Here is a 24,440-nt window from a genome sequence, read left to right on the forward strand (position 1 = left end):
TCTTATTGGATGTTTGACTAATCTCAACTGAAACATGGAGAGAGGGCGGGGCATATAATAGCTCCTCCCCCTTTTAAAAAAGTAGCCAATAGCGCTTAGTTTTTTTCACAGCTGAGAGTATGTGAGTGTGTGTATGAGAGAGAGAGTGTGTCTCTAAGAGTGTGTTTGTGTGTGTGTGTGTGTGTGTGTGTGTGTGTGTGTGTGTGTGTGTGTGTGTGTGTGTGTGTGTGTGTGTGTGTATCTGTGTGAGAGTATGTGAGTGTGTGTGTATGAGAGAATGTGTGTCTCTAAGAGAGAGAGAGTGTGTGTGTGTGTGTGTGTGTGTGTGTGTGTGTGAGAGAGAGTGTCTCTAAGAGAGAGTGTGTGTGTGTGTGTGTGTGTGTGTGTATGTATGTATCTGTATGAGAGTATGCGAGTCTGTGTGTATGAGAAAATGTATGTCTCTAAGAGAAAGAGAGTGTGTGAGTGTGTGAGAGAGTATGTTAGTGTCTGTGTGTGTATGAGAGAGTGTGTGAGTGTGTCTCTAAGAGTGAGAGTGTGTGTGTGTGTGTGTCTCCGTCAGTGTGTTTAATTAAAGCCCTGTCAGCAGTAAATCGATGAGCGCTGCTGTTTGCTGTTGTAATGTGACCCTGAAACAAGCCGCCGTCTCGTAACTAAACACACACTGTTGACCCTCAAACATCTTAAACGGCTGAACACACACACGCACACACACACACACACACCTGACCTTTGACCTCAGTGTCAGCTGATGCTCATTCTAACGCTTCATCCTGCTGGCCTGAAGTGATTTTCCCCACAATTAAACAAAAAGTAATGATAAAGCGAGTTGAGTGTGTGTGAGACGCAGGAGAGCTTCATATTCAGAGAGTGTGTGTGTGTGTGTGTGTGTTATGTGTTGCTGCACTGCACCAAAAGCGGACCAAATAAGCGTACCGAGACCTGCTTGAAGAGGTGCTCTCTGTACGCTTGCAAATGAACCCTGGAGCGGTTGGTTTGTGTAAGAATATGATCCGAACTAAAACAGGTCCAACCGCAAAAAGTACTGCGCCTTCTGGACTAATTCAGCTGCCGTAGGCCGATGCGCTGTGCATTATGGGATATGGAGGAATAATATTTGTTGACAGCGCTTTACCAACAGAGAGAGAGAGAGAGAGAGAGGGGGAAACATTAGCTGATGGATCGTTGGTAATATTTCCGCAAGATGAGCATGTGACAGTTTAGCTAAATGAATTCACGCCTCCTCCTGAAGTGACGAGTGATGCATTAAACACTGTTTTCCAGCCGCGGCCGCGCTTCATTCTCCAATTGTATAGATTGTCTAAAGCAGGGATGCAGTCAGTCAGCGCAGTCGCCCCTCCAGAGTCAACACGACATGTAGTATCTGCCGGTTTGTTTACCTGCGGGAGTTCACTGGCATTTTCCTGCACGTGAATTCTGACCAATCAATAAGCAGTTTAGGAAATATGTTCAACAACATCTGGCCAATGAGAGATGTGGATTGTGTCAGATGACTGCATTTTGGTTCGTTTCAACTGGTTCGGACCAAAGCCAGCAGTGTGGTGTGAAAGCGACCCAAAGACGGCAGAAAATGCATCAATGTATCATTTATTGTGCTTGGTTATTGCGCAGGGCGCAAACGCATTCAGGGAGTGTCAGAATCCATATGTGCTAATATGAGGACAGGAAAATCCGCTTTGCGCCGTGGCTCATGGTCTAAAAGGGTTGAGCTGATTCTCTTAATGAGTTATAGGTGTGCTTTAAGAATAAACCAATCAGAGTCTCGTCTCCCATTCCCTTTAAGAGCAGCTGCATCGCGCCATAGCGCATTTGCTATTTACATGATGTAAAATACTTTCACTTTTGCTCTCCTGGATAGGGAAACCTTTACACCATTAGCCTATAAATAATTAATTTAGTTTGTTAAGTGCAAAGATTAGTTTTAAAGCTATTTCTAAATTCAGCTCTAATTGCCAGCAAACGAATAAATGAACAATAATAATGAAGTGTGCTCAAAAACCTGAGTTATATCCTAAAACACCTGCTGTGCACCATATGGTCTAAAACACAGGTGTCAAACTCAGTTCCTGGAGGGCCGCAGCTCTGCACAGTTTAGTTCCAACCATAATTAGACACACCTGATCAAACTCATTGAGTCCTTCAGGCTTGTTTGAAACCCACAGGTAAGTGTGTTGGAGCAGGGTTGGAACTAAACTGTGCAGGGCTTCAGCCCTCCAGAAATTGAGTTTGACACCCCTGGTCTAAAACCTGACTGGTGGGCAAATCTAAGCTTGTTTTTATTAAAACAAATATAAATATGATCTTATAAATAATACTGCTAATAATAATAACATTATACAAAAGCAAATTGAATGAACTAAAAAAGCCTCCCGAGATGAAGGATTCAAGGCAGTGGCGTTTATATTCATGTAGGCTAGAAAATAATATGTTTAGTAATATTTAAATCCTTTATATTTATATCCTATATCTATTCTTATTATATCCTATATATATCCCTAATATTTTAATTCTTTGTCATCTGTAAAGATATTTGCGTATTGCTCTACATCTTGTGTGTATTAAGCAGTGTGTAAGAGAGGTGCACAACTAACGTGCTCTGCGCCGGACTTTAGACCGGGTTTGTTCTGGTCTATAAAACAGACTATTACCGTTTCTCAAAATAGCAAAACACACCTGCTTTTTAGAGCAGAACACCTATGGGCGCACATATGAGCACAAATGCATTTGCTATTTAAACAGCGTAGTGCAAAATGTCAAAATGACCCTAATAACAATAACAATTGTGTCGCGCCTTGCGCCACATTGCGCCGGGTGTATGATAGGGCCCATATCTCCATCTGTTTCAAGCTACGAATATTTAAAATTACAAATCAACAGAACAAAACCGAGATATGATCACAAACTGAGCACTTGCGATTAATATACTTCACCAGCAGCTGTTTTTCAATAATTAATAAAGAGCACACAAACACACTGAGAGTTAAAGGTAACTTACTGTACACTGTTATGGGTCAGTGATGCTAATATTCAGCACAAATCCATCAGTTTCCCCTTTCTAGCTGATCTTTCTGAATGCATTATGTTAAAGCTCTGTCCGTGTGTGTTTCCTGGTCGGTTAGGTGCGCTATATTTCATTGCACAACATTAGTCTATCAGGCTTTTTGGCTGAAATAGAGAAATCACGGTTTCATTAGTTATTATTAGATTATTTGTGAATGTTACCTCTCCTGCTGAGCTTGAGCTAAGCTGCTGAATGGTTCGCGTATGACGCGGCTAGGCTAAGCTAGCTTCAATTTTGATTAAATTATTGTCTAATCGGTTGCCTATTATGGGGTGAATATACCGCTGTAATGCAGACTGCATTGTGTGAGAGAAAATGTGTGTGTGTATGAGAGTGTGTCTGTGTGTGAGAGTGCACGAGGAAACGCAAGTATTTTACGCGGGGACGCAACTACACATTTACTGAGGGGTATACGGGTTCAAGTTTTGCACCCCTAAAAACAGTCATGTCACAGCCATATCGCCCTGCAGCCCAAGAGCGGTTACTCACTGAAGCTGAGCAGGGCTGAGCCTGGTTAGTGCCTGGATGGGAGACCACTAGGGAACACTAGGATGCTGTTGGCAGTGGTGTTAGTGAGGCCAGCAGGGGGAGCTCAACCTGAGGTCTAGGTGAGTCCTAATGCCCCAGTATAGTGAAGGGGACACTACACTGTCAGTGGGCGCCGTCTTTCAGATGAGACGTTAAACCGAGGTCCTGACTCTCTGTGGTCATTAAATATCCCATGGCACTTCTCGTGAAAGAGTAGGGGTGTAACCCCGGTGTCCTGGCCAAAGTCCCTCTATCCGCCCTTACGATCATGGCCTCCCAATCATCCCCTTCCACCGAATTGGCTCTATCACCGTCTCTCCACTCCACCTATAGCTGGTGTGTGGTGAAGCACTGGCGCCGTTGTCCTGTGGCTGCCGTCGCATCATCCAAGTGGAGCTGGACACTGCTGGTGGTGTGGAGAGACCCCCCCTCATGACTGTGAAGCGCTTTGGGTGTATGATCATACATGATAAATACACTATATAAACACACATTACATTACATAAAAAAATAAAGAGACGAACTACCCGAAATGTTCAATTTTAATTAAATTTAAAATTTAAAAACTTATTTTTTTACTCAAATAAAATAGTTTTGAGCACAAAAGGTGTGATGTATCAATATGATACATAAAACATTTATAAAAACACGTATATGGTGAAAAATGGATCTTGATAAAAGGATTAATAAACATTTCAGTTCCAAAAGATGTGAATATTCTGACTATTTGTTCCTGTGTCAGCTTTAACAGGCTTAAGAATCAGTATAATCAAATACATAAAACTTATTTAGGGGAAATTTTTATCCAAATATTTTATCTGAAATATCTGTTTATGTGAAATAGGTCTGTGTTTACATAAACATACATTTTGTGTGATATTTCTTATTTTGGAATAATAATTAATTAACTAATAATGAATAAAGACAAATTTTCTGATTATTCTTATAGCTTTTGACCTGAACTGAACTGTATGTATGATTTGACAGTTTATTTTGATAAACATCTAAAAAAAATCTAAAATTGCATCTACATGAACACTTTACACTTGGCTCTGTGACTGCATGTTATTGTGTTAAATGATTTTGAAATAAAACGTGTGTGCCAACGTATTGACCTTATTCTCCGCAGACAAGCGGGCGCTGCCATTTGAATCTTTTTGGCACGAGACTTCCGGTCTCATTCACTTCTAGGGGTGTAACGATATTAAAACCGGACCGAAATATCGCGATACACCAACCACGATACGTATCGCGAAACTCTCATGGCGTACCGCGGTACTCTCACGCCCCCTGCTGCCCATTGTTGAGGTTGACGTCACTTGTCTCTAACTAATTGAACCAATTTAAACACATCTTTAATATCATATTTGAATAAATTGTTTTAGTAATGATGAGGATGTGTTCTAAATATTATATTTTAAAGTTGGTATTTTAGTGCATGTCATGTCATGTGACTTGAGTAAGCATCAAACTCGTTACTACTGGACGCAGGATGGCTGCTTCACATAGTACTGAGATTGCAGATCCCCCAGACACATTTAAGTCATCTGTGTGGAAACATTTTGGTTTTCCTGTTGAGTACAGGAATAGAATTCGTGTCGTAGACAAAGCGCACGCCTGTCTCTCTTAACTGTTTCACGAAACTTACTTGTAAGGAAAAACATTTAAAAAGTGTGGTAATTTCACAATGTGAGGGTGTAAGCAACAGAACTGCCAACAAAAGTGATTTAATGTACAAAAGTAAAACCAGAATAATGCCCAAATATACAAAAAAAAGAGAACTATTTACACTAATAAAAATAATATAATAAAGTAACAAATTCAAACAAAAGTATCAAACAAAAATTAGTTAAACTCGAGCAAGGGGGTGATAGTGAAGACAAACAAAAGAAATAAATATAATAAAACAATTCTAACTCATGAATAACCCCTCTTACCTCGCTAAAACTGATGAAAAGAAAAAAAGGTCTTCAGCGCCGTGCGCCGCATTCTTCCCTATACTGAATAAAATAAACAAAGATGACCTTCACCTCTTACCTGATGTCTTTAACAATACATTTTCTACGTGTTTGCAAAATGGAAATCGTATGACATTTTCCCTATCCACCTTACACTAAGACTGAACTTGAGGAGATACAGCTATATTTTTGGGAAGGAGCGGAGCTAAAAAATAATATACAAATCAATTGAAATAAAAATGTACAAACCTCACAAAATTTCTTAAAGTGGGCAAAAGTAATGCAAAATAATTTTACCCAAACGAAAGTTAAGCAAAAACAACGAAAACCATAATCATGTCAGAAAAATACACGAAAAACAAGATCAAAGGAAAAAGCGCTCTCTCTCCCGCTCTTCCTGACATGCTTTTTACATTCCCGCGCTGCGTCGCCAAATGATGATAGATCGGTCTCCTGACCAATCAGCTGTCAAAAAGGCGGACCTACAGAAATGACAGGCATCAGCTGTCGTGAAGGCGGACCTACATAAATGACCGGCATAGAGGGAGCGGGAGAGAGAGAGAGAGAGAGAGAGAGAGAGATCGAGAGGGAAACAGCCGGCTACAACCCTAACAATAGTTTCAGACACAACCGCAATATATTTTACTGGTGAATATGTCATGAAAAAACACTTTACAAACACAGTATATGTATATTTTTTATTAATTTAAACGGAAACCTATCTATCTAACTGAAACCATATAATTAAAAATGAGCGTCTGTGTCAGCACAGAGATCAAGCCTCTCATCGGAGAATGTGGATATTATGGTGTTTTTGAAGAAGATCTTTCACTAGTCTACACTGCAGTTATTTATTTAATTTTAGTTTACTTAGTTAAGATGGCTGCACTAAAGAGAATAGTTTTTTTTCTGACTAGTCTATATTGGAGGTATTTATTTAATTCTAGTTGTTTACTCGGGTATCCTGACTGTACTAAATATGTGATGACAAAGTTAATAAAGAAAAAGGTAAGATGTTCTTGTTATTAAGTGAATTGTCCCTTAGCATTGCTGTTAACATGACATCAACCCTAACCCCACAGCAAACAGAAACCGAACCGTACCGAACCGAACCGAACCGTGGCTCCAAAACCGTGAACCGAACCGAACCGTGCCTTTTGTGTATCGTTACACCCCTATTCACTTCCATTCATTTTTAGACATTAAAAACTGCTCGTTTCGCTGTTTGATGTTGCAAACTGATATTTCCTTGTTATATTGTTCTACTTGGTCTGTGTAGTCGTGCAAACATTTGTTTGTAGAGCAAGTAGTTTAACCGTTTTTTGCCGTTTATTATTCCTAGTAATTTCTCCCATAGGCGACTAAAACGGAAGTTCTAAGACAATCGCGAAAACAGACGCACTTCCACATTTAAGAATAAGGTCAATACAGCTCATGGTATAATTTTTTATTTATTAAAATACAAAATTATACTCGTATAAAATGCAAAATAAATATTTTTAACAAAACATATTTATTTATTTTTTATTATTTGAAATTTTTAATAAGGATAATTTCAAAAACATTTGTGGCGCCCGTATGCGCCGTATATACTGCATACCCCCTTTTTGCGCCACTAATTTTACGTATTATCAGTTTAGTGGCTAATTTGTACCAATTTGTACGTGTTTAGTCGTATGAAAATGTACAATTTTAAAAAGGAGGCGTGGCAGCTAACCCCACCCCTAACCCCAACAGTCATTGGGTGATGAGCAAATCGCACTAAATGGTTCGAATTAGATCGTACGGATTCATACGAATCAGCCACTAAATCAAGTTACGAATTGCTGTGAGATTGCGTTGGAGAGTGAGTGTGTATGGGTGTCTGACTGTGTCTTTGCATATGAGTTTAAGTGTGTGAGAGAGAGTGTCTGAGTGTGTGCCGGTGTCTGTCTCTCTCTGTGTGTGTGTGTGTGTGTGTGTGTGTGTGTGTGTGTGTGTGTGTGTGTGTGTGTGTGTGTGTGTGTGTGTCTGTCTCTGTGTGTGTGTGTGTGATTTTGCACTGATCTGGTGTGTGTATTATTCAGCGTCTTCATCCTCGCGTTGGTTACAGGATGTGTTTCCTCCTTTATTAATGTTCTCTGGGAGAGCGTCTCCATCCATCAGCACAGACAGACATCATTCACTCGCTCACTGTGCAGGAACTGTGTTTAGGGGAGATTATTATGGGCTGCTCATCATCTGACGGATGAAGGAGAGCAGCTGCAACACTTTAATATCAGCGTGTCTCTCCTGCACACTGACGAGGCTTTATTCTCCAACAACACTGTACACTGTGCAGAAGTCAGTACTGCTGCGTTTTATAAGGGTGGCACGGTGGCTCAGTGGTGTCGCACTGTGGCCTCACAGCAGGAAGGTCTCTGGTTCGAGTCCCGGCTGGGTCAGTTGGTGTGTCTGTGTGGAGTTTGCATGTTCTCCCCGTGTTGGTGTGGGTTTCCTCCGGGTGTCCGGTTTCCCACAGTCCAATCACATGCGCTATAGAGGAACTGATCAACTACACTGGCCTAGTGTATGAGTGTGTGTGTATGGGTGTTTCCCAGTATTTGGTTGCAGCTGGAGGGGCATCCGCTGTGTAAAACATATGCTGGAATAGTTGGTGGTTCATTCTGCTGTGGAGACCCCTGATGAGTAAAGGGATGAATGAATACACTTCATTAAACATGTACACACAGACATCACCTATATGCTTTAAAACTGCAGGTTAATAATGTCTGGATATAATAACTTATATTTGATTGTAATATAATAACGCCACCTTTTGTAAAGCTGCTATACTTATAGACTTTAATTGAATGATTCAGTGATCAAGAAGTGTTTATTATTCTTATCATTGAATTATTTTATGAAATATATGTGTTTTTAATAGAAATTAACTTATTAAAGCATTTAATAAAGTTTTGTTTTGTTCCTTATTTGCACATTTTTTATAAGTATTTAAGATTTTTTATTGACATTTAAAAATGAACTTATTAATGCCGTTAATTAATGGAAAAATTATTGTTTCTTATTTACATTTATTTTTTAATAGTTCATTCATTTCCTTCATTTTCCTCCGGCTTAGTCCCTTTATTCATCAGGGGTCGCCACAGAGGCATGACCCACCAACTATTCCAGCATATGTTTTACACAGTGGATGCCCTTACAGCTGCAACCCAGTACTGGTAAACACCCATACACACTCATTCACACACAAACACTCATACACTGCGGCCAGTGTAGTTGATCAGTTCCCCTATAGCGCATGTGTTTGGACTGTGGGGGAAACCGGAGCACCCGGAGGAAACCCACACCAACACGGGGAGAACATGCAAACTCCACACAGAAACACCAACTGACCCAGCCGGGACTCAAACCAGCAACCTTCTTGCTGTGAGGGCACAGTGCTAGTCAAGTGTTTTAATAGTTATTTAGGGGATTTTTATTGACGTTTATTTTATTTTATACACATTCATAGTTGTTTTATGAAAAAACATTATTGTTTCTTATTTACGTTTTCATAGTTATTTGATATATTTTTAATCACGTTGTCTCTTTTTTTTTCTCCTTTTTTTCATTTTATGTCCATACTTGTGTAATTCTTTCCCTGTTTCTTGTCTTTACTCATTTCTAAATCTCTTCTGATAACACATCTGTCCCCTTTAGCTTTTTTAATAACTATTTTTTTAGGCGTTTTTCACCTTTCATTTGGATAGGAATAGGAGGTTACAGACTGGAAAGTGTTGGGAGCAGAGAGAGGAAGGGTCGGCAAAGGACCTGGAGCTAATCTGCTGTCAGTGTTCACCTTGTCCACTCGTGCTTCATTGAGCAGATATCGCCATTTGTACTTTCCTCAGCTCATATTGTTTTATTTAGCAATTTACGCACTGACCTTTGCTCAGCTCTAGATGTTTAGAAAGTGCTCTATTCATTTAATGAACAATAATTATCTCATATTTATAGATTTATTTCAATAAATTTGGAGCTACCTATCGAGCGGTAGACGTCTCCTGAGTGTTATTTTATACTAGGCGCATGCTTGTTTGCCTGTGAGGAAAATAATTTCGTCATTGAAGTGAAATTGTTTTGTATTTATAGATTACTAGTCGTAAACTGTCATTTCTTAAGTGGAAGTGTTTTGCATTTAGTCAGGTGTGATCATTTCTTAAGCGTCAGTGTTAGTGTTGTTGGATTTATCAGATCACCTGGATAAACAACAGCAGCAGCTTTAGCATTTAATCCAAGTGTGTGTGTGTGTGTGTGTGTGTGTGTGTGTGTGTGTGTGTGTGTGTGTGTGTGTGTGTGACAGAGTTTGTCTTTTTCCTCCTGATGTTCTGACCTTGTCTTTCCAGCGGTCACTGTTGTATTTTTGATGTGTGTGTGTGTGTGTGTCAGGACGGTGCTCATCTGTCTGACCTCAGTGGTGGTTCTGGTCATCAGCACAGACTGGATCCGCTGGGATAATCTGAACCGCGGGTTTCTGCCCAGTGATGAGGTTTCCAGAGCCTTCCTGGCCTCCTTCATCCTGGTGTTTGACCTGCTCATCGTCATGCAGGTACACGCGCACGCATATGTGTGTGTGTGTGTATTTGAATGTGTATGTGTTTGAGTGTGTATTTTAGTGTGTGTGTGTATTTTAGAGTGTTTCAATGTTTGTGTCAGTCTGTACATTTGAGTTTGTGAATGTTGGTGTGTGTGTGTGTGTATTTTTGAGTGTGCTTCAGTGTGTGTATGTGTGCGCACATGTGTATGTGGGTGTATGTATGTTTGAGTGCGTGTGTGTGTTTCAGTGTGTGTATCTGTTTGAGTGTGTGTTTGTGTGTTTTTTTGAGTGTATCAGTGATTGTGTTTATGTGGGTGTGTGTTTCAGTGTGTGTATCTGTTTGAATCTGTTTCAGTGATTGCACCTGGGTGTGTGTTTGAGTGTGTGTGTTTGTTAGTGTGTGTTTGAGTGTGTGTTTCAGTGTGTGTATTTGTGTGTGTGGGTTTGAGTGTGTGTTTCTGTGTGTGTATTTGTTTGTGTGTGTTTGAGTGTGTGTATTTGTGTGTGTGGGTTTAAGTGTGTGTGTTTCAGTGTGTCTATTCGTTTGTGTGTGTTTCAGTGTGTGTATTTGTGTGTGTGGGTTTAAGTGTGTGTTTTTCAGTGTGTGTATTTGTGTGTGTGGGTTTAAGTGTGTGTTTTTCAGTGTGTGTATTTGTTTGTGTGTGTTTCAGTGTGTGGATTTGTGTGTGTGGTTTTAAGTGTGTGTGTTTCCGTGTGTGTAGGCTAAGTGTGTTTCAGTGTGTCTATTCGTTGGTGTGTGTTTCAGTGTGTGTTTCAGTGTGTGTATTTCTTTGTGTGTGTTTAAGTGTGTGTGTTTCAGTGTGTGTAGGCTTGAGTGTGTGTTTCTGTGTGTCTATTCGTTTGTGTGTGTTTGAGTGTGTGTATTTGTTTGTGTGTGTGGGTTTAAGTGTGTGTGTTTCAGTGTGTGTAGGCTTGAGTGTGTGTTTCAGTGTGTATTTGTTTGTGTGTAGGCTTGGGTGTGTGTTTCAGTGTGTGTATCTATTTGATTGTGTGTGTGTGTGTGTGTGTGAGTGTTTCAGTGATTGTGTTTATGTGGGTGTGTGTGTGATTACAGCGTCTCAATCCCTCACCTGTGTGTCTCAAGCATGTTGACATTCTGCGTCTGATTGTAATTATCCCCTCAGACGTTCGTTCATCTTCATCTGCGATATTTCACTTCTCTGTGGTCCACGTTGAAGGCGAGCGACGGCTAATCTCACACACCTGATATTTTATTCAGCGCTTAATTAACAGCGAGACCCCGAGCGGCCGCGGGACTCTTCACTCCAGCCCCTCCGCTGCCTTCATGCTCTGTAATTTAGGGTTCGTTTCTGTATAACACAGTTATCATGGACGTCAATGAGGCGAAACCGATAGCTGCGAGAAACTGTAATTAGCTGGCTCCTCGTTAGCGCTCCGCTAAGTCACGCGGATATATCAAAGGACTGTCAGTTTTGTAAACACAGGGATTATTAATGGCGTTCTCCTGCATTTCTGCCTTTGTGTCTCTGCGTCTCCATTCATTTCTGATTCTGAATAATGTCAGACAGAAACGTGCAGCAGAGATGAGGCAGACTCGGCACTTCACTGTCAGAGTGTTCCAGCAGTCCACATGCTAAATACATCAAGCTAAACTAAACTATAATCCATATTTCCCTTTAAAAACAGAACCAAAAGAGGACGTCAGTGATGATTAGCAGTTTAAAACTTCCCAACACAATGATAAACTGTTTAGGATAGTCGCTAGGGTGTTGCTGTATGGTTGCTAGGGTGTTTGGGGTAGTTCCCATGATGTTGCTAGGGTGTTTTGGGTAGTTGCTATGATGTTGTTAAGGTGTTTGGGGTAGTTGCGGTGTGGTTGCTTGGGTAGTTGCTATGATGTTGCTGTGTGGTTGCTAGGATGTTTGAGGTAGTTGCTATGATGTTGCTAGGGTGTTTGAGGTAGTTGCTATGATGTTGCTAGGGTGTTTGAGGTAGTTGCTATGATGTTGTTAAGGTGTTTGGGGTAGTTGCGGTGTGGTTGCTTGGGTAGTTGCTATGATGTTGCTGTGTGGTTGCTAGGGTGTTTGAGGTAGTTGCTATGATGTTGCTAGAGTGTTTGGGGTAGTTGTTGTGTGGTTGCTATAGTGTTTGGGGTAGTTGCTATGATAATACTAGGGTGTTTGGGGTAGTTGCTGTGTGGTTGCTAGAGTGTTTTATATATTTGCTACTAAGTTGTATCGTTGCTAGGGTGTTTGGGGTAGTTGCTATGATGTTGCTAGGGTGTTTTGGGTAGTTGCTTTGATGTTGCTAGGGTGTTTTAGTTAGTTGGTTTGATGTTGCTAGGGTGTTTGGAGTAGTTGCTATGATGCTGCTATGGTGTTTTGGGTAGTTGCTATGATGTTATTAAGGTGTTTGGGGTAGTTGTGGTGTGGTTGCTTGGGTAGTTGCTATGATGTTGCTTTGTGGTTGCTAGGGTGTTTTGGATAGTTGCTTTGATGTTACTAGGGTGTTTGGGGTAGTTGCTATGATGTTGCTAGAGTGTTTTGGGTAGTTGCTATGATGTTAAGGTGTTTAGGATAGTTGCTAGGGTGTTGCTGTGTGGTTGCTAGGGTGTTTGGGGTAGTTCCTATGATGTTGCTAGGATGTTTTGGGTAGTTGCTATGATGTAGCTAAGGTGTTTGGGGTAGTTGCAGTGTGGTTGCTTGGGTAGTTGCTATGATGTTGCTGTGTGGTTGCTAGGGTGTTTTGGATAGTTGCTTTGATGTTGCTAGGGTGTTTGGGGTAGTTGCTTTGATGTTGCTAGGGTGTTTGGGATAGTTGCTATGATGTTGCTAGGGTGTTTAGGGTAGTTGCTATGATGTTGTTAAGGTGTTTGGGGTTGTTGCGGTGTTGTTGCTTGGGTAGTTGCTATGATGTTGCTGTGTGGTTGCTAGGGTGTTTGGGGTAGTTGCTATGATGTAGCTAAGGTGTTTGGGGTAGTTGCAGCGTGGTTGCTAGAGTGTTTATGTTAATTGCTATGATGTAGCTAATGTGTTTGGGGTTTTGGGTAGTTGCTATGATGTTGTTGTGTGGTTGCTAGGGTTTTTGGGTAGTTGTTATAATGTTTCTGTTTGGTTGCTAGGGTGTTTGGAGTAGTTGCTATGATGTTGTGTAGTAGCTAGGGTGTTTGGGATAGTTGCTATGATGTTGCTAGGGTGAATTGGGTAGTTGCTATGGTGTTGTTAAGTTGTTTGGGGTAGTTGCGGTGTGGTTGCTTGAGTAGTTGCTATGATGTTGTTTTGTGGTTGCTAGGATTTTTGGGTAGTTGTTATAATGTTTCTGTGCGGTTGCTAGGGTGTTTGGGGTAGTTGCTATGATGTAGCTAAGGTGTTTGGGGTAGTTGCAGCGTGGTTGCTAGAGTGTTTATGTTAATTACTATGATGTAGCTAATGTGTTTGGAGTTTTGGGTAGTTGCTATGATGTTGTTGTGTGGTTGCTAGGGTTTTTGGGTAGTTGTTATAATGTTTCTGTTTGGTTGCTAGGGTGTTTGGAGTAGTTGCTATGATGTCGTGTAGTAGCTAGGGTGTTTGGGATAGTTGCTATGATGTTGCTAGGGTGAATTGGGTAGTTGCTATGATGTTGTTGAGTTGTTTGGGGTAGTTGCGGTGTGGTTGCTTGGGTAGTTGCTATGATGTTGTTTTGTGGTTGCTAGGGTTTTTGGGTAGTTGTTATAATGTTTCTGTGCGGTTGCAAGGGTGTTTGGAGTAGTTGCTATAGTGTCGTGTAGTAGCATGATGTCGTTAGACTGCATGTGATGATGAGAAGATGACGGATGTTTACTGTATAAAGACCAAAATAGCCTTAAACCATGACTACATGCACTACAGAATGTTACGTTTGCACACACACACACACCCACAAATGACATGTAAACACATGAGCTTTTAACAGTGTAATACTCTCTACTCTTGAATACTTTTGTAAGGTCTACTTTTTCTAGTGCTTATTAATTCCCAAAACAATTATTTATTTTTGGTCATTCATATTTTATTTCATTAACATTATTCAGCAACTGTTGTTAGTTTTGTTTAATTGTAATTTTCTGAATGATTATTTTATTAAAGTAGTTTTAGCAATAGTCTTAGTGTTCGTTCACTGAAATATCCCTGTGTTTCTCTTCTCCTTGCAGGACTGGGAGTTTCCTCACTTCATGGGTGATCTGGACATGAATCTCCCGGGTCTGTCCACAACCCAGCTGAAGATCCGACTGCCCGTCTGCAAGCGCATCTTTAAGGAGGAGTATCACATTCACATCACCGGTAAATCAGCGATGACGGTTAAAGTCATGTCGAATTAATAAATACATTTTAAAAAGACGCATCCCAAGTTACCGTACGTTCACACCAAAAGCGGCGAGAGCGTCAAAGTAGCCGGAAGTCATTCATTTTCAATGAGAGCCAGCGGCGAGGAGCGGCGAGGAGCAGCGCGGCGCGTCTTCGCCGGCGTGAGCGTCGAGGAGAGTTGAAATCAAGTCAACTTTATGGTCATGAGCTATGACGCGGTTTGGCGGCAAGCAATCAGAATGAAGACGTCCACCGCTTGATAGCAGTTCAGAGAACACAGACCTGTGAACTTTGGTTCCGACCACAGTTGTTCCCAAGGGTTTGATTATTGCGGTCGCCGGATTTCCAATTATTTACAATTTTTTTTCTACAGGAACATACATTAAATAAGTTACTGGCGAGTTACTGATGTTCATTAATGCTATATAAATTTATCTTGAAAAAGAGGGAATCTCACGCGATGTGACAGTACAAAACAGTAACGTTACTGCTGCTTCAGGATATTTCAGACAAATGGACACATATTGGATAAATAGAGTAAAGCCACACCACACGCAACTTGATCTTCCATTGTTGTAAGAATTTGATAAGAAGTGCGCAACATTTTCACGCTAGAAAACGTTTTATGCAGGAATGTAACTGATATGCTGCAACGGCTCCTTTAAATATGAGATCAATGTAGCGAGTTTTGACGCTCTCGCCGCAGGAGCTGAAGGCAGAGAGCGTTGTCGCCAGGGCGGCCAGAGCGACCTTGGACGCTCTCGCCGCTTTCGGTGTGAACGTACGGTTAGGGTAATTAGGCAAGTCATTGTATAACAGCGGCGTGCAGGAATTACACTCATTACTAAGCCATACCTGAGCGAATATTCAGAGTAGCGGTGAACAATATAGGGAGTCTGTCACAGGCTGACATTGTTCAGAAATGACCCAATGTCAATATAAAAGCAACGATAACTACATTATTGATGCTGCAAAAGGACCTTATGAAGCTGAAAATAGTCACATCAGTCTTTCAGCGGGAGATTTCAGTGGACTTCTGTGCATATAACCCATACATAACAACACAATCTACATCAGCTCTGCTTGACTAAAAGAGATTTAAAACATGGCATGACCTGTCTAACAGAACCACTTCCGCCATGGTGTCCTCCTTCCTCCAGCGTGCAAAAGTTTTGATTCAGCATTTGATTTGACTGCTCTGATCTCATGTGTCCCGTGTGCAGACGGCTGCAGATGTACAAATCTACATTTGCTGACTGACGGTTTGGGCTACTTATCTGAACATTTTTTAGTCTTCTGCCTCACCCAGAATATAAAAATACATATAAACACAGGGCTCGAAATTAACCTTTTTTTTATCTTGGTAGCACTGGCGCTCCTAACTTTAAAAATGTAGGCGCATCAGCCAAAATTTAGTCGCACACATCAATTAAAAGCACTGTTACTACAAGTTTAAATAAACAGATTTATTGCATTTGAAATCAACACTAATCAAACTAACAAGCAAAAAAATAAATGCATGCGTGAGGAAAAATTATAGGCTGATGCGCCTAAATTTGTAAAGTTAAGAGCACCGGTGCTACCTAGCAAAAAGGTTCATTTCGAGCCCTGTATTGTAATTATTCTTGCCTTTAATTTCTTTATAATTTTTTTCGTACATGCTTCACACTCCTACAAGATCACCTCAACCAACCTTTATGAATCTGGTGGTGTTATATTCATATCGCAGCCAAACAAAACATCGCAATGTCATATTTTTGCAATATGATGACAGCACCTAAAATCCGCACACTTGCGCCTCAAGTAGGGCACGACAGCAAGTGTACAGTGAGCACAATTATGCCAATGAATCAAGTGGTAGTGCTCAAAGCTGTCCCCCGGGACAGGACGGGTGAATTAATTTCTTTCCCAAAGGGACGCGCTGTCAGAATATTAGCTCGTTAGATACGTCTCTTTATAATTGTGTGTTTGAAGGCAGCGTCCGTAATGCATACTAATTACTGTTTGCTCATCTGTAAACGTGGCTTTATGTAACGGACTGCTGCTGAAGCCGGTGAGCAAACAGGCGTTATCATTCCTCTCTTTCCGTCCTGCTGTGTTTTGCTCACTGTATGGAGCGTCCCGACGGGAATATATGAGCTGGGAAAATGGCCTTCCTGCTCAACGATTCGTGCGAGTCTTTAACCTTACTGTTTGGAGCGGTGATTTAGCGTTGGGGAATAACCTCACATGAGTGCATTAACAGCCAGAGCCATTAGAAAGCCAATCCAAACCCAATTATTACACTTGCTGGAGCGGCCGGCTGACTCTGAAACACACGCTGGGATGAATATTCCCAACAGGCGGACGCTCCATCAGCTAGCTGCAAGGATGCTGCAGTGCGCTTGCTATGATATTGCAGGTGGTTGCCAGGATGTTACTATGCTAGGGTGTTTTAGGGTGTTGCCGATTTCCATTATGTTTCAGTGCAGTTGCTAGGGTGTTTTGGGCTGTTGTTAGGGTGTTATGGGCAGTTGCTAGGGTGTTTTATGTAGTTGCCAATTGCCATTATGTTTCCATGCAGTTGCTAGGGTGTTTTGGGCAGTTGCTAGGGTGTTTTATGTAGTTGTCCATTGACATTATGTTTCCATGCAGTTTCTAGGGTGTTTTTGGGTAGTTACCAATTGCCATTTTGTTTCCATGCAGTTGCTAGGGTGTTTTGGGCAGTTGCTAGGGTGTTTTGAGTTGTTGCCGTTTGCCATTATGTTTCCATGCAGTTGCTAGGACGTTGCTATGCAGTTGCTAGTGTGTTTTGGGCAGTTGCTAGGGTGTTTCCATGCATTTGCTTGGGTGTTTTGGGCAGTTGATAGGATGTTGCCATGCAGTTGCTAGGGTATTTTGTTGAGCAGTTGATAGGATGTTGCTCGACAGTTGCTAGCATGTTTTGGGCAGTTGCTAGGGTGTTTTAGGGTGTTGCCAGTTGCCATTGGGTTTCCATGCAGTTGCTATGGTGTTTTGGGTAGTTGCTAGTGTGTTGCTATGCAGTCGCTATGATGTTTTGGGTAGTTGCTAGGGTGCTGCTATGCAGTTGCTTGGGTGTTTTGGGCAGTTGCTATGGTGTTTTAGGTAATGTCAATTGCCATTATGTTTCCATGCTGTTGCTTGGGTGTTTTGGGGCATTTGCTAGGATGTTGCTATGAAGTTGCTAGGGTGTTTGGGGCAGTTGCTAGGATGTTACTATGCAGTTGCTAGGGTGTTTTAGGTAGTTGTCAATTGCCATTATGTTTCCATGCCTCACCCCCCTGGTGTTGGGGGTGAGGTGTCTAAGTAACTGTACCATGCACCGGGTTTCGGGCAGCTTCTGCGATCGGATAGTCCAAAGTTGGCGACCTTGGGCTGTTACAAACGGTACCAAAAATCTGTACCAAAGGCGACCTGAGGGTTTTATAGACTGTACCAAAAAGCTAAGAACTGGGCATGTGTGAAATTACGGGAGTTTTCCTGGAGAAATAACAAAAACGGGAGGGTGGCGGGAGATGGGTCTAAAATATGGGAAACAATGGAGTATTGGCAGGTATGCTGGGTTCACATGCGCGCCTTCATTGGAAATGACAAACTGACACCCTTAGTTTATTAAAATTGCTTCCAAGGCGTGTGCTCAGCAGCCACGTTTTAATAAAACGATAGCGCTTTATACCGAAACTTCATTCCGAACTCCTTTTTTTTTTTTATTGATATTGGCAATGGTGTTTGATCAATGAATATCGATACCGATTTTATTGCCCAGCCCTATATGGTCTTCTGGGTCTGCTCCTATACAGTTGCCAGGATTTCCCTCTTAGTACCACTATAAATATGCAGAATTTCTGTCTTGTTTCTAGTCCAAATATCTAAAAATATCTAAAAAGCATTTTCTGGACAAGTAAAGCATACAGTTTTGATTTCAGACATTATGAGTCAAAATTAAGCGAGTTTTTCCTTCAAACAAGTTAATGATCTGCCAATGGGGTAAGCAAAATAAACTTATTTCAAACCAAAAACAAGATTGTTTTACCTCCCCCACTGGCAGATTATTAAAGGAAAAGCTCATTTAAAGTTGACTCATTATTTCTGAAAACAAAACAATACATTTCACCTGTCCAGAAAATGCTTTTTGATTTAAAGGGTCACGAAACACCAGAACACATGTGTTGAGCTGTTGACAGTGGTATATGTGTCCCACACTGCTAAAAACACTATTAGGACACCTATATTTCACTAAAAAGTGTAAATTGGTTGTTTTTGCGTTATTTCAAGCAAATTCGTACTTCCGGTTTGAAACGAATGTTTGAAGCTGCGTCACGGTCATGAGATAATAGCGTGTATTCCAGCGTGCAGACTGGACGTCTGTGCCAGAGTGTGTCTTATTACGTCTTACAGTGTGATGCATTAATGCATGAGTAAAGCTTGGTTCAAACCAATCAGTGCGCTCTATTGTGCAACTTCATTAATATTCATTACTGTGTTTACACGACATGGACGCCACGTTGTGTTGGCAAAACAAGCGTGAAGTGTTGCTTTTATAGTTTGCTGCCGTTAAGTTTTGTTTTCATTTTCTCTCTGTGAGAGCGCAGCTGGAGTCACGTGTGGATTAACAGTGTACGCGACGCTCCACAACAATAACTTACGTGTCTAAGGAGGATTATTGTTTACCTGAGAGCTGTTCTCATCTGCAAACGCTGAGATTGGATACGCTTGTAGTATTCTCTTCATAAAGACGCGGCTCTAGTTGCTGGTGATTGTCCTGTCTCTACAGATTTGGTGAGTGAGCGACCAGTGCTCTTTGTTTATTCAGTTTGTTCGTATCGAACTAAGTTAACTATTGCACCGTAACATGTTAGGACCACAACCAAACTTTAACCTCGTGTAGGGTTTTTAACCGCATTTAGTGACCGGAATAACACACGCGGCTTTCTGACGCTACCTGCCGTGTGCATCTAAGTTTTCGGGAAATGCAGAGTTTTTTTTTCTCTCATTCGCTGTGCGGTATCAAACATTGCATGAAAAATACACGCTTAGAGCAGTTCCTCGAATCAAATATCTCGTTTGTCGCGAGAAGCATGAATGAATTCCCTGAATGAAAGAGCCAAACTGCAGTTAAAGTCCACCATTTAATAATTTGGCAAATAATTCCACTACAGATGTCCATGTAGGTTAAACACCATCACTTTCTACTGTGTGTGAGTATTTTGACTGAAACTCGCGCGTGCTCAAATAGACACTCCCACACCCTCCCACTTTAGTTCCTCCGACACTCCCCCCTAAACAGAGCTGGACACGCCCACTTTTCTGACTTTTTCCAAAGTAGAGGTGTGAAAACACCCTGCTGAAACGAGGGGGTGTCATGGCCCTTTAAGAAATTTGAAATATTTGGACTAGAAACAAGACAAAACCAAGATTTTTTGCAGAGGGATGTACACTGAGATGAATTTCCAACATGCTAATTCTTCTTTCTTTCCTCAGGGAAGTGGTTCAACTATGGCATCATCTTCCTGGTTCTCATCCTGGACCTCAACATGTGGAAGAACCAGATCTTCTACAAACCCTATGAATACGGTCAGTACGTCGGTCCAGGAGAGAAGATCTACACCGTGGAGGATCCGGATACTCTGCAGGACTTCAACCGTAGCATGCTCACCTGGGAATGGCGCTCCACCAACATAGACCCACGCACCAACCAGACGTACGTTCAGAGCGACATGTTTCTCCACAGCCGCTACGTGGGCGCTAGTTTAGATGTTAAATGCCTGGCGTTCATCCCCAGTCTTGCAGCCTTCGTGCTCTTTGGGTTCTTCATCTGGCTTTTTGGACGTTTTCAAGATAGCGAAACGATCCCTGAAAACAAAGACAAGAGCTACGAGCGCATCAAGCGTAAATCGCCATCTGATCTGGGCGTCACGCCAGAGGAGGTCAACATTAGCATGAGCGAGGCTTTGAAGAGGAGCGGGACGCCGATGCTGCTGTTGGTGGACACTCATCATTTTGGGTCATCAAATAACTCCATGTCTCCGTGTTCAAACGAAACCCAGGAGACTCAGCCCAGTGTAGCTATCGACAGCGCCGGGCCTGAAGACATGACGGACGTCAAACAGCTCACTCCATAATCCAAGCCAAAGGTCAACTAGATGCAACAAGCCAAAGCTGTGGCCATGAATCAGTGTACTGCGAATCGATTCTGAGATTTTCCAAATGCATTGCGATTCTGAGCTTTTACCGACAGATGGCGCTGTGTGCTCCACGAACACATGCCTTGTGAATCCAAAATATTTAATAATGTTAGGGATGAAAACACTCCAAAGGCATGCGCTATAGGTGAACTGAGAAAACGTATATGGCCGTAGTGTATGAGTGTTTGTAAATGAGAGAGTGCATGGGTGTTTCCCAATGCTGGGTTGCAGCTGGAAGGGCAATTGGCGGTTCATTCTGCTGTGGTGGCAATTGATAAATCATGAACTGAGCTGAAGGATAGTAAGTGAGTGAGTGTTTCTAGTGAGTTGTGTTTACGTTAATCATATGGCATAAAAGCTGAGGTACAATTGACCAATTACAGTACACCACTCAGCCAAACGCACAAGTGCTCTTAATCAGGAGCACTTGCGTATAGAGGTAAAAACTAGTCTAGAGTGCCATCTGCTGTTCAAAACTAGCCTACAATGTGGTCTGCACTCCAAAACTAGCCTAGAGCACCAATTGCTGTTAAAACTAGCCCAGAGCGCCACTGTCAAACTAGCCTAGAGTGCCACTCTGTCAAACTAGCCTAGAGCCCTGTCTGCTGTTCAAAACTAGCCTAGAGCATCACTCGCTGTTCAAAACTAGCCTAGAGCATCACTCGCTGTTCAAAACTAGCCTAGAGCATCACTCGCTGTTCAAAACTAGCCTAAAGCATCACTCGCTGTTTAAAACTAGCCTAGATCATCACTCACTGTTCAAAACTAGCCTAGAGCGCCACTCTGTCAAACTAGCCTAGAACCCTGTCTGTTTTTAAAACTAGCCTAGAGTGTCACTCGCTGTTCAGAACTAGCCCAGAGCGCCGTTTGCTGTTCAAAACTAGCCTAGAGCATCACGCCTTGTAAAACTAGCCTAAAGTGATCTCTGCTGTATAAAACTAGTCTAGAGCACCACTCTGTCAAACAAGCCTACAGCCCAGTCTGTTGTTAAAACTAGCCTAGAGCGCCACTCTGTCACACTAGCCTAGAGCCCTGTCTGCTGTTATAAACTAGCCTAGAGTGCCACTCACTGTCATACTAGCCTAGAGCCCTGTCTGCTGTTATAAACTAGCCTAGAGTGCCACTCACTGTCATACTAGCCTAGAGCCCTGTCTGCAGTTCAAAAAAGCCTAGAGCACCACTCGCTGTTCATAACTAGCCTAGAGCGCCGTCTGCTGTTCAAAACTAGCCTACAACGTAGTCTGCACTTCAAAATGAACATAAAGCAGCATCTGCTGTTCAAAACTAGCCTAGAGCGCCACTCTCTGTCAAACTTGCCTAGAGCCCTGTCTGCTGTTCAAAACTAGCCTAGAGCGCCACTTTCATTCAAACTATCCTAGAGCCCTGTCTGCTGTTTAAAACTAGCCAAGAGCGCCACTCGCTGATCAGAACTAGCCTAAAGCCCTGTTTGCTGTTCAAAACTAGCCTAGAGCGCCACTCTCTGTCAAACTTGCCTAGAGCCCTGTCTGCTGTTAAAACTAGCCTAGAGCGCCACTCGCTGTCAAACTAGCCTAGAGCCCTGTCTGCTGTTCAAAACTAGCCAAGAGCGTCACTCGCTGTTCAGAACTAGAGCGCCATCTGCTGTTCAAAACTAAACAAGAGCCCCCACTGCTGTTCAAAACTAGACTAGAGCGCCACTCGCTCTTCAAATCTAGCCTACAGCGCTGTCTGCTGTTCAAAACTAAGCTCGGAATCAATTTTAGAGAATTGCAATGAATTTTAAAAATCAGCGAATCGACTCGCATGGATGTTATCGCCACAGTCCTACAGAAAACCTCTAAAGTATGTTGCTGATTGGCTTTTGAGGTTTAAAGAAAACCATCTAAAAGACATCACAGACTCTATCGTGAAATTTCTATTTTTATATAAAGCTCTTGAGCGATCTTGCACATGGCGCCGACTTTTTGAACTTCTCCACGTTCCTCAAACACGTCCTTCGAGGACGCTGGTCAATGGTGCTGGACGTGTGATGTTTTTATACTTCTTTTTTAATGTAGATACTCCTGTGCCTATATGTATAAGACACTGCAGTGAATGCATGGCATGACGGTCATGAAAAATACTCGTAATGAACACCTAGAGCTGTGCCTTCATTAAAAACACCTGCGCATGGGTCACAGATCCAAGTCTGATCACTATCTGTAAGGCTACTTATTGTTTTAGGAAGTGAGTTCATGAACTGGTTGTCGTATGTATGCGGGAACGTCTTAAAATATCTCCGTCTTTAGGATGTTATTGTCGTATAAATGTATCCCTATAAACCAAACTGCTGTGCAACTGAATACACGTTTACATGCATGTGTCGGGATATCTGAATGATATGCACTTGTTACTTCTTTCTTTTCTTTTGCATTTTCAGATTCAACCAAAGCAATGCCATCTAATCCCCGTGTTGTTTTGACCGCTTTCTCCAGTGTTTTGTTTTCATGTTGGTCCTGTGTGTTTTTCTGATGTGCAGGTGAGCCCCTCTTGAAAGGTTCAGATGGTAAATATGAGATATATTTGACTCGAAGCCTGTTATCAATAAACGACCTTCGTTTGACACGCAGGTACCGTGTTATTTCAGCGCTTGCATGTTATCTGTGGAAATGGTTCTTCTCCAATCGAGGTGCTCCCAAAGTGGCGACTGCTGGCGTTTGCCGCCGGTAGTCGTGATCCGTCGTGACCTTGTTGCCAAGCAACCCCTGTGGGCCGACCTTCGTCCAGATGTTGATCCGGTTCTGCAGAAAGTGGCAATCAAACCCATTTATAGGAGCATTTTGTCAACATCCATTAGGCACCATTACGGGTCACAACACAAGGGTTATGAAAGCGTTTCTTCACTGAAGGTGATTTATTAAAGCTTTCAGAAATCTGCATGTGGCACATTACGACTTCATATGTGGCCACTCTCACTGTTTGCCCCCGTGGAGAGACGTGCAGAAGTTTCTTTGAAAATATTGCACTTTATAATAGATGCTCTGTAATTTCTTCTGAGAGTTGTTGTCTGCCTTGTGTTGTGTTGCGCTCTGACATGATAATTCTCTATCTTTTCAGTACAATAGCTGTAAACCTGAATTTTCTTGCTGCATTTGCACGCCTTTCAATCTCCACACAACACACTCCTAATCTGTTTTGCCTCAATCTCAAGGGAATCTGGACCTCGCTTGGCTTTTTTGTTGCCGTGCCAGAAAAAACCTCTGATTCTGGTAAATCTGTTGCCCACCGTCTGACCGTAAGTACGTCGCTGATCTTCAATATCTGTGATTATGCAGAGGAATTAACTATTGATTTTTTTTGCTGCCACAGATGGACGCGCGTACTGTATTAGCAAAGCAAGTTAGATGAGAACATTACGTAGAATTAATCCCTGATGACCTACAGCCAAATACTGCAGATAACCTAATAATATGCAAATTTGGGGTACAAATTTGTCATTTAGAAGAATGTTGGTAAAGATAAATGAATATGTGCATATATATATATATATATATATATATATATATATATATATATATATATATATACACAGTTGAGGTCAGAATTATTTGCCCCCTTTGAATTTTTTTCTTTCTTAAATATTCCCGAAATGATGTTGAACAGATTCAGGAAATGTTTACAGTATGTCTGATAATATTTGTTCTTCTGGAGAAAGTCTGATTTGTTTTATTTCAGCTAGAATAAAAGCAGTTATTTTTTTTTTTTTTAAAAACATTTTAAGGTCAATATTATTAGCCCCTTTAAGCTATATATTTTTTTTCAATAGTCTCCAGAACAAACCATCATTATACAATGACTTGCCTAATT

The 24,440-nt window shown here is 41.7% G+C and overlaps 2 protein-coding genes across 15 annotated transcripts in view; one reads left to right on the forward strand and one right to left on the reverse strand.

The window, feature by feature from the left end:
* Positions 1-23,630, forward strand: part of tmem117 (transmembrane protein 117) — a 53,575-nt gene extending 29,945 nt beyond the window's left edge. For 8 of the 14 annotated variants that reach the window (XM_073941953.1, XM_073941960.1, XM_073941959.1 and 5 more), the window contains 3 exons: positions 9,979-10,138; positions 14,277-14,406; positions 19,912-23,202. In XM_073941953.1, coding sequence (XP_073798054.1) covers positions 9,979-10,138; positions 14,277-14,406; positions 19,912-20,552 — 931 coding nt within the window. In that variant the 3' untranslated portion in view covers positions 20,553-23,202. 14 annotated transcript variants of the gene reach the window in all.
* The window catches only part of twf1a (twinfilin actin-binding protein 1a), a 606,573-nt gene that overhangs the window by 47,863 nt on the left and 534,270 nt on the right, over positions 1-24,440 (reverse strand). The gene's annotated exons all lie outside the window — the stretch shown is intronic.

This window comes from Danio rerio, chromosome 25 (genome assembly GCF_049306965.1).
Source record: "Danio rerio strain Tuebingen ecotype United States chromosome 25, GRCz12tu, whole genome shotgun sequence".
Classification (NCBI taxonomy): domain Eukaryota; kingdom Metazoa; phylum Chordata; class Actinopteri; order Cypriniformes; family Danionidae; genus Danio; species Danio rerio.